Below are 15,378 nucleotides of genomic sequence, written 5' to 3' on the forward strand. Positions count from 1 at the left end.
GCTAGTGTACAGGGATCGCTGGTCAGTGCGGGCTCGGTGGGCTGATGGACCTGTTTCTGTGCTGTATCTCCAAATTAAAACAAAAAAATTGTGGAGTTGTTACCCTGACCATGAAGGTCTGTACCACTTGTGCCATATTCATACCTGACTCTTCTACCTGAAAGAATCTAAACATGACTTGTGGCACTTGGACTCCTGCCAATCTAATGTTTATATTTCTGACAGGCTATTGAAAAGCATCTGATAAGAAAATCAAACAGTGGTTTGACTTTCATTGGCGAATGGAAGAATGGTCACCTTGAGAGGAAAATGGGTCACCTGACGTGTTTTGCTGGAGGAATGTTTGCGCTTGGGGCAGATGGATCCCCGGACGATAAAGCAGGTCATTACCTGCAGCTAGGTGCAGAAATCGCTCACACCTGCCATCAGTCATACGACAAAACAGGTAAGACCATCGCACGGAACGTCAGATTTTAACTCCATTCCCTACATATTCATGTGCCCATCTAAAAGATGTAATAAAAAAATAGAAGGGTTGTGACCTGAAATGTCACCCATTCCTTCTTCCAGAGATGCTGCCTGCCCCGCTGAGTTACTCCAGAATTTTGTGTCTATCTTTAATAAAAATGAACTGCAGATGCTAGTTCATACCAAAGATAGACAGACATAAAATGCCAGAGAAACTCAGTGGGTCGGACAGAGTCTGAAGAAAGCCCCAACCCGAAATGTCGCCTATCCATTTTCTCTAGCGACTGGCCCGCTGAGTTACTCCAACAGTTTGTGTCTATCTTTGCCTATCTAACAGCATGCCACTATTGCATCTGCCTTCTCCACCATCCATTACAGTGCAACACAGGCACCTATCACTCTTGAAGGAATGTCACTTTGAAGAAGTGTTTTATGTGCTATCTGAATGCAGTATTAATTACTACATGGAGTAACAAGGACCTGCAGACGCTGGTTTACCAAAAAATAGTGTTAAAGTCATTCTGTGGGTCAGGCATCATCACCGGAGAACATGGAAGAACATGGGTAGCTGACATTTCGGGTCAGGACCATCCTTTAGACTAAAGAAGGATCCTGACCCTAAACATCACCTGTCGGTGTTCTACAGAGATGCTGCCTGACCCGCTGAGTAACCCCCAGCACTTTGTGTGTTACTTACTGCATTTTATTTTCAGTCTTAACATCTACTCCAAAGCATTGATGGAATGTATTCATGAAACCATATAAAGAAGAGGCAGCATCACTCGACTGCGGAGAAAGTCCAAGGCTTTAACCTAGAAGCTGTCATCTTCAACACTATTTTTAGGCTAATTTCATGTAATAGTTATTTATTTAGGTCAGGAACCTTCCCTGTCACTAATAAATCTGCCCAAGCCTTCTGCTAAATAATTGATGAAGTATTCGGATTTTGCTATCCTGTATCATGCATTATAAACAAGAATTAAATTGTTTGCCGCGTCTATTGTCAGAAAAATGGAACAGGCGCCGATTTTATTTTTAAAAGGACTGTCTATGCTGGAAAGCTGAAATAAGAACTGGAAAATACTGGAAATCAATAAGTTAGGCAGTAACAATGGAAAAGAAACAGTTAACATTGCATGTTCATGGCCCTTAGTCAAGTCTTAAAACTAGAATGTTAACTTTTTCTCTGTCCATGAGTGCTAGCTGACATACTGTTTTTTTTTTCACTTAAGTTTCACATAAAAATTGACTTTAAGCTGATCATGGGCTCCTGGTTATCTGCTTAAATGAATTAGTTGTTCATTTGAAAGGTCTGGCCTTGCTTTCCATAACAAAGATCCTTACTGGGAATGATGTGGTAATTTAATTCCCTGCCGCTGTCATCCCCATCCTTGTTTTGTATTAGATCGATATGGGGAAGCTGTGCTTAGTTTAGTGCAGACGTACAACGAGGAAACAGGCCCTTCGGCCCATCAAGTCCACATTGACCATCGATCATCAGTTCACACTGGTTCTATGACTTTCAGATCCTCTCCCTGCACACTAAGGGCAACTTATAGAGAACAATTAACCTAGAATCTTGCACATCTTTGCGGTGTGGGAAGAAACCGGAGGAAACTCACGTGGTCACAGGGAGAGCGTGCAAACTGCACGACTTTACCCGGGGTCAGGATTGAACCCAGGTCTCTGTTGCTGTGAGGCAACAGCTCTATAGCTGCACCACTGGGCTGCAACCAGCATCTCAGTTACTTTTCAAATTAAAAATGGAAACATGATTTTTGAGAGCTCCACCACGTGGAGCCTTTGGGACTTTAACATCACTCCCTTTGCCAGGGATCAACCTCGGAGCTCCAACCATGGGAGCCCGCGGACTTAATGTCAGGGAGCTCACGGTCTCTGGTCAGAGGCCGACTTTGGGAACTCCAAGCTGCAGGAGCTTCGACCGCCCTGTCACGGGAGTTTCGATCGCCCCATCGCAGGAGCTTCGATCACCCCGATACGGAGCTTCGACCGGCGGCTGCGGGAGCTTCGATCGCCCCGACGTATGGTTCGACTGCGGTAGAATAAAGAGGAAGAAGATTGTACTTTTTTGCTTTCCATCGCAGTGAGGAATGTGGAGAATCCGCTGTGGTGGATGTATATGTTAACTTTTATGTAGTTGTGTGTCTTGTTGCTTTTTTCCCGTATGACTGTATGGTAATTCGCATATCACTGTATCTTAATTGGTACATGGGACAATGCATAGACTTTTGAAACCATTGAACTTATAACAGTTTTAAGTGATACTTTGCACCGACAATTAGAAGCCTAAGAATTTTGAATTGCTTTAATTTGTTTGCCTGCTAACCTGCTAACTTTCTTTCTTTCCAAAAAAAATATTTTCCAGTGCTAAAGTTGGGCCCCGAGGCATTCAAATTTGACGGCGGGACGGAAGGAGTGGCACTGCGGCAAAATGAGAAATACTACATCCTTCGGCCAGAAGTCATAGAAACCTACTGGTACATGTGGAGATTCACCCACGACCCCAAGTATAGGCAGTGGGGCTGGGAGGCAGCTCAGGTGAGAAACGTCTCGTCACATTGTGGGAGGGAACAAACAGTGATTTTGACTACTACTTGCCTTTTTCCTCTGTCATAAGTTCTTGGAGGAGAATTAGGCTATTCAGCCCATCAATTCTACTCCGCCACTAGATCATGGCTGATTTATCTTTCTCTCTCCACTCATTCTCCTGCCTTCTCCCCAAAAAGCCTGACACCCGCATTAATCAAGAATCTATCTCTGCCTTAAAAATACTCACTGCCTTTGCCTCCACAGCCTTCTGTGGCAATTAATTCCACAGATTTTCTTTAGTCACCACCCTCTGACTAAAGAAATTCCTCCTCATCTCCTTTCTTAAGGTACGTCCTTTTATTCTGAGGGTGTGACCTCTCCCACAAGTGGAAACGTTCTCTCCACATCCACTATCCAGTCTTTGAATTTGGTTGCAGCCGTCACTGTCTGTTTCCTGTGGAAGATGTAATGGGCATCTTTTTTTCAAATCCTTGGAAAGAACATGAGGGAAATTCGGTTATCTATGAAGAATATTTAACAGTTCGATTAACAGAGCCCTTGATGGTTTATAGAAACAAACAAATTTCCATTATAATCAATGTGTCTTGAATAAATGGATCTTTAAATATAAGAAGTAATTAATTTGTCATTAACGTGAAGAAAATCTATAAACAGAATTGCATACTGTAAGACAAAACGTTGAATGCATTTGTCTTTATGTGACTGTAGTATTGCAAGAAAGTGATACTAAAATAGCTGTGAAATTATGCAAGACTTTTAAGATATCCACTTTATTGGCAGTGTAAAGCTGATTTTTAAGACACTTGAGGCCACGTGGCTTTTTACTGTTTTCAGATGGAAAAATGGCTGATTTTAAAATTAAAATTTAAAAAAGTATATTTACTTTGCTTCCGTGGTAAGTTCTCATGCGTACCGATGGGTATAGGAACAGATTTGATGGTAATATTATGCTTTTCATTATATTAAAATTGTCCTGTTAAGTTCTGAATATTAGAGCTACTCTCATTGATTAGTTCATTTTTTTTTAATCCTCAAATTAATTTTTACAGCACTTCAAGTGTTGTATTTTAAGAGACTGCAATTATTGAGAATTTCTCGCTTTTAAATTCTTCAATTATCGTTATTCCGGTACAAAATGGCACTTGTTTATACTTTTCTGAAGAGATTTTAAGACCCAGTTATGTTTCTAATAAAAATGTCGCAGCGGGTAGAGCTGCTACCTCACAGCACCAGAGACCTGGGTTTGACCCTAACCTCAGATGTTGGCTGTGTGGAGTTTGCACGTTCTCCCTGTAACTGTGTGGGTTTCCTCCCGGTACTCCGGTTTACTCCCATGTCCCAAAAAGATGCATGGTTTGGTAGGTTAATTGGCCTCTTTAATATTGTCCCGAATGTGTAGGGAGTGGATGAGAAAGTGGGGATAACATAGAACTAATGGAGGAGCAAATTGGAGGAGCAGCATCTCATATTTTGCTTGGTTAGTTTACACTGCAGTGGTATGAACATTGACTTCTCCAATTTCAGGCAGTCCTTGCTTTCTCCCTCCTTTCCCTCCCCTTCCCAGCTCTCCCACAGCCCACTGTCTCCGCCTCTTCTTTCTTCCCGCCCCCACCCCCACATCAGTCTGAAGAAGGGTCTCGACCTGAAACGTCACCCATTCCTTAGCTCCATAGATGCTGCCTCACCCGCTGAGTTTCTCCAGCATATTTGTCGACCTTTTATTTTTCCAGCATTTGCAGTTCTTTCTTAAACATAGAACTAATGTGGTCGGTATGGACTCGGTGAGCTGGAGGGCCTGTTTCCATGCTGTATCTGAACTAAACCTTAAAGTAATACTAATTATGTAGGAAATAACTGTACATACTGGTTTATACTGAAGATAGACACAAAATGCTGGATTAGCTCTGCGGGTCAGTAAGCATCTCTGGAGAAAAGGAATAGGTGACGTTTCAGGTCAGAACACTTCTTCAGACTGATTATGTCAGCACCTCACTACTAATTATGTCAGCGTAGGTATTTTGCAAACATCTTTTAGTGTTTTAATTTCAAATTCCTTGGCTTCAATGAATTGTAAATATGTGTTTCATTTGCAGCTTTTTTTCTTGCATGACATTACCCCAAAACGTTTGGTTTAAACTGCATTTTTCTAACCGTGCATCTGTTGGCAGGCTATCGACAAATACTGCAGGGTAGTCGGAGGATTTTCAGGAGTCAAAGATGTCTACTCTTCATCACCAGCCTACGATGATGTACAACAGAGTTTCTTCTTGGCTGAGACACTAAAGTGAGCAAAAAAATAAATTTAACCACCACTAGATATCTGCCAGTAACTTTTTTATAGGATATTTTGTGCTTGCCTTGGTTCTTGTTATTACATTACTTGGTTATAAGTTTTTCCTTTAATATTTAAAAATGTGAAAAGTAATTCTCAACAGTATTGAAGTTGCTGTCATTTTATGGTTAACATTTTAAGTTCCTCCAGCAGATTTCTCCACTTGTTCCCACAATAACATTTTACAGGATAGCAGTATGTAACATAGAGTTGTTGCCTCACAGCGCCAGAGACTCGGGTTCCACCCTGACTACGGGTGCTCTCTGTATGGAGTTTGTACGTTCTCCCCATGACCGCATGGGTTTTCTCCAGGTTCTCTGGATTTCTCCCACATCCCAAAGATATGCAGATTTGTCGGCTAATTAGCTTCAGTAAATTTGTTCCTAGTGGTGAGGATAGAACTGGTGTACAGATGATCGTTGGTTGAGGCAGACTCGGTGAGCTGACAGGCCTGTTTCCATGCTGCATCTCTAAACTAAAACAAAACATTTAGAATAGGATGATGTGGGTCTCGGATGATGCTGGCTGCCTTTTTGAGGCAGTGACTCTGATAAATCCCTTTGATGATGGGGTCAGAGGCGATGATGGACAGGGCAGTGGTCACGACCTTCTGCCCGAAACGTCGCCTATTTCCTTCGCTCCATAGATGCTGCTGCACCCGCTGAGTTTCTCCAGCATTTTTGTGTACCTTAGAATTATTCATTATTAGTGATGGTCTAAAGGTATACATGCTATAAAAAATTATCTTCCTGTGAAGATTACGGAGATTCGGTATGTCAACGAGGATTCTCTTGAACTTCTACAGGTGTACAGTAGATAGAGAGCATACTGACTGGTTGCATCATGGCCGGGTTCAGCAACTTGAGCGCCCAGGAGCAGAAATGACTGCAAAAGGTTGTGACCACTGGCCTGTCCATCATCGCCTCTGACCCCATCATCAAAGGGATTTATCAAAGTCACTGCCTCAAAAAGGCAGCCAGCATTATCCGAGACCCACATCATCCTGGCCACACACTCATTTCACCCCTGCCATCGGGAAGAAGGTACGGAGCCTGAAAACTGTAATGTCCAGGTTCAGGAACAGCTACTTCCCTACAGCCATCAGGCTATTATACACTACAACCTCAAATGAGCTCTGAACTACAATAGACTATTATTATTATTACTATTATTGCAATACTATTGTTTGTTTTTTGAGTATGTGTGTATCACCTGTTCTACATTTTGTTACGTTACAGCCTTATTTTAAAATTCATTTTTTTTTTATCATCAATCTACATACAATACCCCAGAATGAAGAAGTGAAAACAGATGTTTAGAAAATTTTGCAAAGTAATTAAAAAAAAAACTGAAATATCACATAAGTATTCAGTCCCTTTACTCAGTACTTTGTTGAGGCACCTTTGGCAGCGATTACAGCCTCAAGTCTTCTTGGGTATGACGCTCCAAGCTTGGCACACCTGTATTTGGGTAATTTCTCCCATTCGTCTCTGCAGATCCTCTCAAGCTCTGTCAGGTTGGATGGGGAGCGTCGGTGCACAGCTATTTTCAGGTCCCTCCAGAGATGTTCGATCAGGTACAAGTCCAGGCTCTGGCTGGGCCACTCAAGGACATTCATAGACATGTCACGAAGCTACTCCTGCATTGTCTTGGCTGTGTGCTTAGGGTCATTGTCCTGTTGGAAGTTGAACCTCCAACCCAGTCTGAGATCCAGAACGCTCTGGAGCAGGTTTTCATCAAGGATCTCTCTGTACTTTGCTCCGTTCATATTTCCCTCGATCCTGACTAGTCTCTCAGTTCCTGCCGTTGAAAAACATCTCCACAGCATGATGCTGCCACCACCATGCTACACCGTAGGTATGGTATGGGCCAGTTGATGAGCCGTGCCTGGTTTCCTCCAGACACGACGCTTGACATTCAGGCCAAAGAGTTCAATCTTGGTTTCATCAGACCAGAGAATCTTGTTTCTCGTGATCTGAGAGTCATTTAGGTGCCTTTTGGCAAACTCCAAACGGGCTGTCATGTGCGTTTTACTATCTACGCACAATACCTCATAATATAAAAGCGAAAACAGGTGTTTAGTAATTATTGCAAAATAATTAAAAATAAATAACTGAAATATCACATTTACGTAAGTATTCAGACCCTTTGCTGTGACTCTCAAAATTGAGCTTCGGTGCATCGTGTTTCCATTGATTATCCTTGAGATGTTTCTACAACTTGATAGGAGAATCTACAAGTGGTAAATTAAATTGATTGTACATGATTGCGAAAGGCACACACCTGTCTATAAAAGGTCCCACAGTTGACAGTGCATGTCAGAGCAATAAACAAGGCATGAAGACAAAGGAATTGTCTGTAGACCTCCGAGACAGGATTGTGTTGAGACACAGATCTGGGGAAGGGTATAAAACATTTTTTGGAGCATTGCAGGTCCCGAAGAGCACAGTGGCCTCCGTCATTCTTAAATAAAACTTTGAAACCACCAGGACTCTTCATAGAGCCTGGCCAAACTGAGCAATCGGGGGAGAAGGGCCTTAGGATAGAGACTTACTAACATATTCAGGGAGGTGACCAAGAACCCGATGGTCACTCTGACAGAGCTCCAGAGTTCCTCTGTGGAGATGGGAGAAACTTCCAGAAGGACAAACTATATCTGCAGCACTCCACCAATCAGGCCTTTATTGTAGAGTGGCCAGACAGAAGCCACTCCTCAGTTAAAGGCACATGACAGCCCGCTTGGAGTTTGCCAAAAGGCACCTAAACAAAATTCCCTGGCCTGATGAAACCAAGATTGAACTCTTTGGCCTGAATGCCAAGTGTCACGTCTGGAGGAAAACAGGCACCGCTCATCACCTGGCCAATACCATATCTACGGTGAAGCATGGTGGTGGCAGCATCATGCTGTAGGGATGTTTTTCAGCGGTAGGAACTGGGAGACCAGTCAGGATCGAGGTAAAGATGAACGGAGCAAAGTATAGAGAGATCCTTGATGAAAACCTGCTCCAGAACGTTCAGGACCTCGGACTGGGGCAGACGTTCACCTTCCAACAGGACAACGACCTAAAGCTCACGTCCAAGACAACGCAGGAGTGGCTTTGTGACAAGTCTGTGAATGTCCGTAAGTGGCCTGGCCAGAGCCCGGACTTGAACCCGATCGAACATCTCTGGAGGGACCAGAAAATAGCTGTGCATCAACACTCCCCATCCAACCTGACAGAGCTTGAGAGGCTCTGCAGAGAAGAATGGGATAAATTACTCAAATACAGGTGTGCCAAGCTTGTAGTGTGATACCCAAGAAGACTTGAGGTTGTAATCACTGCCAAAGGTGCCTCAATAAAGTACTGAGTAAAGGGTCTGAATACTTATGTAAATGTGATATTTCAGTTATTTATTTTTAATTATTTTGCAAAAATTTCTAAACACCTGTTTTCACTTATTTTATTGTGAGCTATTGTGTGTAGATTGCTGATAAAAAAATGAATTTAATCAATTTTAGAATAAAGCTGTAACGTAACAAAATGTGGAAAAAGTAAAGGGGTCTGAATACTTTCTGAATGCACTGTATATATATATATATATAGATATGCATGTGTGTATATACATACTGAACTTTTTTTTCTCCTTTATCATATTATTTACAGTGTATTATGTTTACATATTCTGTTGTGCTGCAGCAAGTAATAATGTCATTGTTCCATCTGGGACACATGACAATAAAACAATCTTGACTATTCTCTCTTGACATGTCCCAACTACACAAGTCCCACCTTCCAGCATTTAACCATATAACCAATTACAGCACGGAAACAGGCCATCTCGACCCTTCTAGTCCGTGCCAAACACGTATTCTCCCCTAGTCCCATACACCTGCGTTCAGACCATAACCCTCCATACCTTTCCCGTCCATATAACTATCCAATTTATTTTTAAATGATAAAAACGAACCTGCCTCCACCACCTTCACTGGAAGCTCATTCCACACAGCCACGACTCTCTGAGAAAAGAAGTTCCCCCTCATGTTACCCCTAAACTTCTGTCCCTTAATTCTCAAGTCATGTCCCCTTGTTTGAATCTTCCCTACTCTCAGTGGGAAAAGCTTATCCACGTCAACTCTGTCTATCCCTCTCATCATTTTAAAGACCTCTATCAAGTCCCCCCCTTAACCTTCTGCGCTCCAAAGAATGTCATTGTTCCATCTGGGACACATGACAATAAAACACTCTTGACTATTCTCTCTTGACATGTCCCAACTACACATTTGGTCCATATCCCTCCAAACCTGTCCAACTGGTTCTTAAATGTTGGGATAGTCCCTGCCTCAACTACCTCCTCTGGCAGCTTGTTCCATACATCCACCATCCTTTGTGAGAAAAAAATACCCCTCAGATTCCTATTAAATCTTTACCCCTTTACCTTAAACCTACAATGCACTCCATAATGTTTGGGACAAAGAACCATCATTTATTTATTTGCCTCTGCACTCCACAATTTGTGATTTGTAATAGAAAAAACCACATGTGGTTAAAGTGCACATTATCAGATTATATTAAAGGGTATTTTTTTATACATTTTGGTTTCACGATGTAGAAATTACAGCTGTGTTTATACATAGTCCCCCTATTTCAGAGCACCATAATGTTTGGGACACATGGCTTCACGGGTATTTGTAATTGCTCAGGTGTGTTTAAATGCCTCCTTCATGCAGGTATGAAAGAGCTTTCAACACCTAATCTTTCCTCCAGTCTTTCCATCACCTTTGGAAACCTTTATTGCTGTTTATCAACATGAGGACCAAAGTTGTAGCCAATGAAAGTCAAAGAAGCCATTATGAGACTGAGAAACAAGAATAAAGAGACATCAGCCAAACCTTACACTTACCAAAACCAACTGTTTGTAACATCAATAAGAAGAAAGAGAGCACTAATCGCAAAGGGACTGGCAGCCCAAGGGAGACCTCCACAGCTGATGACAGAAGAATTTTCTCTATAATAAAGAAAAATCCCCAAACACCTATCCGACAGATCAGAAACACTCTTCAGGTGTGGATTTGTCAATGACCACTGTCCGCAGAAGACTTCATGAACAGAAATACAGAGGCTACACTTACAAGATGCAAACCACTGGTTAGCTGCAAAAATAGATGGCCAGTTTACAGTTGGCTAAGAAGTACTTAGAAGAGCAACCACAGTCCTGGAAAAAAGGTCTTGTGGGCAGATGAGATGAAGATTAACTTGTATCAGAGTGATGGCAAGAGCAAAGTATGGAGGAGAGAAGGAACTGCCCAAGATCCAAAACATACCACCTCACCTGTGAAACACGGTGATGGAGGTGTTATGGCCTGGGCATGTATGAATGCTGAAGGTACTGGCTCACTTATCTTCATTGATGCTACTACTGCTGATGGTAGTAGCATAATTAATTCTGAAGTGTATAGACACATTCTATCTGTTCAAGTTCAAACAAATGCCTCAAAACTCATTGGCCGGCGGTTCATTCTACAGCAAGACTTACACTTACAAGACTGATCCCAAACATATTGCTATAGCAACAAAGGAGTTTTCAAAACTAAAAAATGGTCAATTCTTGAGTGGCCAAGTCAAGCATGCCTTTTATATGCTGAAGTGAAAACTGAAGGGAACTAGCCCCCAAAACAAACATAAGCTAAAGATGGCTGCAATACAGGCCTGGCAGAGCATCACCAGAGAAGACACCCAGCAACTGGTGATGTCCATGAATCGCAGACTTCAAGCGGTCATTGCATGCAAAGGATATGCAACAAAATACTAAACATAACTACTTTCATTTACATGACATTGCCGTGTCCTAAACATTATGGTGCCCTGAAATGGGTATAAACACTGCTGTGATTTCTGCATGGTGAAACCAAAATGTATAAAAATGATCTTTATTAAAATCTGACAATGTGCACTTTAACTAGATGTGATTTTTTTTTCTATTAAAATTTTCAAATTATGGAGAACGGAGGCAAATAAATAAATGATGGGTTTTTGTCCCAAACATTATGGTGGGCATTGTATGTCCTCTGGGCCTCGATTCACCTAATCCGGGCAAGAGACTCAAGTGCATCTCCCAATCTATTCCCCTCATGATCTTGTACACCTCTATAAGATCACCCCTCATCCTCCTGCGCTCCCATCTTACTCAACCTCTGCCTATAGCTCAGACCCTCTTGTCCTGGCAACATACTCGTATATCCTCCTGCCCAGGATGCCCCATCTATGCTCGTCTTATTTGCCCCACGTCCTTAAAGAAAACCTCATTATCCATGTACCTGCTCAGATGTCTTTTAAATGTTGTTATAGTATTTGTCTCGCCTCTTGCTGCTCGTTCCAATACCCATGTAACGTGTGAAAATGTTGCCCCTCGGGTTCAAATAAAATCTTTCCACTTTCACCATAACACTATGTTCCCTGTTCTTGATTTCCCCATCTCTGGGTAAAAGAGTCTTTGCTTTCACCCTATCTATTTCCATCATGATCTTAAAAATGATTTGAACAAAGAAAAATGGATAATTTTCAAGCACACTAAAGTTAAATTGTGCAATAAATTGCTTTTCAAAAATGTATGCCTTATTTAATAGTTTCCCTTGGCTCTTTTAGTAGTTTGTCCAGTTTAGTTTATTATTGTCATGTGTACTGAGGTACAGCAAAAAGCTTTTTGTTGCGTGCTATTCGGTCAGCGAAACGACTATACATGATCACAATCAAGCCATCTGCAGTGTTCAGATACAGGATAACGGATCAAACATTTAGTACAAGATATAGTCCGATTAAAGACACTTCAAATGAGGTATATGGGAGGTCAGGACCACTCTCTAGCTTGTGTGAGGATTGTTCGGTTCCCTGATAACAGATGTGAAGAAACTGACCCTGAATCTGGAGGTGTGCGTTTTCAGACTTCTGTACATCTTGCCTGATGGATGAGACTGGTCCTTGATTATGCTGGTGGGCTTGCGGAGGCAGCGTGAAATGCAGATGGAGTCAGTGGAAGGGAGGCTTGTTTGTGTGTTGGTCCAATCGACAATAGGTGCAGGAGTAGGCCATTCGGCCCTTTGAGCCAGCACCGCCATTCATGGTGATCATGTTTGATCATCCACAATCAGTATCCCGCTCCTGCCTTCTCCCCATATCCCCTGACTTCGGTCCCAAGTTTTTACAGTTCTCCATATTAAGTCAAGTGATCAGTTTGGTGGTGGAGACAGCAATGTAATCTCACAATGGAATAGATTGGGTAGATGCACAAAGTCTCTTGCCCAGAGTAGGGTAAGTGAGAACAGGAGGACCTAGGTTTGAGGTGAGGGAGGCACAATTTAATAGAAACCTGAGGGGCAACATTTTTACACTAAGGGTGGTAGGTATATGGAACAAGCTGCCAGAGGAGGTAATTAAGACAGGTACTATCACAACTTTAAAAAACCCATTTGGGCAGGTACATGAATAGGAAAGGTTTAGAGGGATATGGGCCAAGCACAGGCAGGTTGACACAATGGGACTTTTGGGGAGAAGGGCCTTTATGATCCTATGACAATGACTTTTTTTTAATTTAGACACATTTTCTGCTGTAATTAGTGTTTCATGACATAAATGTGTTTTTGTTTAATTTCAGGTACCTGTACCTCCTGTTTTCTAGTGATGACCTCTTGCCCTTGGACTATTGGGTTTTTAACACAGAAGCTCATCCTCTTCCTATTTTACGTTCTATGAACACTACCCTGTCTGGAAATATAGTATTTCAATGAGGACCGTAAGAGAACTGGAGGTGAACTCCGCTGTTATGTCGTAGTGCTAGCAGGACAAGTGCAACTAATCTTCAGAGGAAAGAAAGGATCCTAATCAACAAGCCTTGATTTAAATCATGCAAGAAAGATGTGGACGACTGGGGATAATGCATCTTTGACAGCAGAGTAACAATGAATGTACAAGTTTACCATGGTGTAGTTGGCAATCAGTACAGTGTGACTGCTGTACAATTAACTGTATGACTGATGTTCAAAGAAAGCTTAACAGCACTAGATGTATGTAAGTAGTACAGGATTTTTTTCTTCTGCACTACCAAAAGCCATTGAGTCCCAGGCAAGAGTGGAAAAGCCTCCGTTTTTAAAGAAATGATATCCCTTTTGTGGAGTTGGTCTATACATGGTTCTTCCTAGCCAAAAAAAAAGATCTTTCAATTTTTGTAGGGATAATCCTTGCAAGTGGCTGCTTCCTTATTGAACAAGGGGTTTGTTCCTGTTCTGATGTAGCATAAGGCTGCTGATATATTGGGATTGTTGGAATCTTACCAGTATAAGTGTGCTTGTAATATCTGCACTTTGCAAATTTTCTTTACTCATAAAGAAGTCTTTGTGTTGTCTTTTTTCCAAAAGATTATTGGTATCACTGTTTCAAATGAGAAGGCCCAGTCAATCGTCATTCTTGGTTTATTGTGGACGAACTTTAATCTTGTAGTGTAATTTCCAGTATTGTAAAAAATGGTGTTCTTTTTCCAGGATGTTTCTGTTCTCATTTGGACAGGGAAACTGTGGCAATTATTATTGTACAGGATTAGTTTCCAACAGAGGTTAAATTCATTTGAGACTGAGCCACTGAATTGTGGTAAAATGACAAGAAGGTGGCTGATTTTAATCTTTAGGTTCACATTTGGCTGGTGTTCAAGATTAATCAGGGTGTTCATCAGCACATGAGGCCTGAGGTCCAAACGAGAGAGAATTCCTGGAGTTTGTACACATCTTTTACAGTGTCAAAGAGGAATTAGACATCTGTATTGTGAGCATCACTCAATCAAGTTCTGTGAAACATGTTGGAAGTTAACCGGAATGAATCCTGCAAAAATTATGCTTGTCTCTCACTTCCCCAAACTTCTTAAAAATATATATTTATTTTATACAATCTGCTCCTCTTAACTCAGTTGCTTAAATTACCTGTAATTTCAACAACAAAAATTCTATCTCCAAATTCCCAGCATGATGTATTATTTATGCTTAATTCAAATTCATCAGCATTTCAGTTATTTAGTGCAAATGTGACTTTGAATTATTAGGAGTAGAATGTATGCATACTGAAACAAAGGTGTACCTAATGATTAAACATGCTGGTCTCTCTATGTTTACTCTTACCTTCTGTTTGCTAGAAGTTCAAAAGGAACTTATCCCCTGCTTTGATAAACATAGAAACATAGAAAATTGGTGCAGATGTAGGCCATTCGGCCCTTCGAGCCTGCACCGCTATTCAATATGATCATGGCTGATCATCCAACTCAGTATCCTGTTCCTGCCTTCTCCCCATACCACCAGATCCCTTTAGCCACAAGGGCCACATCTAACTCCCTCTTAAATATAGCCAATGAACTGGCCTCAACTACCTTCTGCGGCAGAGAATTCCAGAGATTCACCACTCTCTGTGTGAAAAAAGTTTTCCTCATCTCGGTCCTAAAAGATTTCTCCCTTATCCCTTAAACTATGACCCCTTGTTCTGGACTTCCCCAACATCGGGAACAATCTTCCTGCAGCTAGCCTGTCCAACCCCTTAAGAATTTTGTAAGTTTCTATAAGATCCCCCCTCAATCTTCTAAATTCTAGCGAGTACAAACCAAATCTATCCAGTCTTTCTTCATATGAAAGTCGTGACATCCCAGGAATCAGTCTGGTGAACCTTCTCTGTACTCCCTCTATGGCAAGAATGTCTTTCCTCAGATTAGGAGACCAAAACTGTACGCAATACTCCAGGTGTGGTCTCACCAAGACCCCGTACAACTGCAGTAGAACCTCCCTGCTCCTATACTCAAATCCTTTTGCTATGAATGCTAACATTCCATTCGCCTTCTTCACTGCCTGCTGCACCTGCATGCCTACTTTTAATGACTGGTGTACCATGACACCCAGGTCTCGTTGCATCTCCCCCTTTCCTAATCGGCCACCATTCAGATAATAATCTACTTTCCTGTTTTTGCCACCAAAGTGGTAACCTCACATTTATCCACATTAT

General features: G+C 41.7%; 1 protein-coding gene across 1 annotated transcript in view; it reads left to right on the forward strand.

Moving 5' to 3' along the window:
- The window catches only part of man1a2 (mannosidase, alpha, class 1A, member 2), a 170,442-nt gene extending 155,947 nt beyond the window's left edge, over positions 1-14,495 (forward strand). The window contains exons 10-13 of the mRNA XM_055644234.1: positions 226-445; positions 2,855-3,027; positions 5,208-5,323; positions 13,001-14,495. Of these exons, the coding sequence (XP_055500209.1) occupies positions 226-445; positions 2,855-3,027; positions 5,208-5,323; positions 13,001-13,133 (642 nt within the window). The 3' untranslated portion in view covers positions 13,134-14,495. The remainder of the gene's footprint in view (positions 1-225; positions 446-2,854; positions 3,028-5,207; positions 5,324-13,000) is intronic.
- The last annotated feature ends 883 nt before the right edge of the window (positions 14,496-15,378 follow it).

The sequence above is a fragment of the Leucoraja erinacea genome, chromosome 13, assembly GCF_028641065.1.
Source record: "Leucoraja erinacea ecotype New England chromosome 13, Leri_hhj_1, whole genome shotgun sequence".
NCBI lineage: Eukaryota > Metazoa > Chordata > Chondrichthyes > Rajiformes > Rajidae > Leucoraja > Leucoraja erinaceus.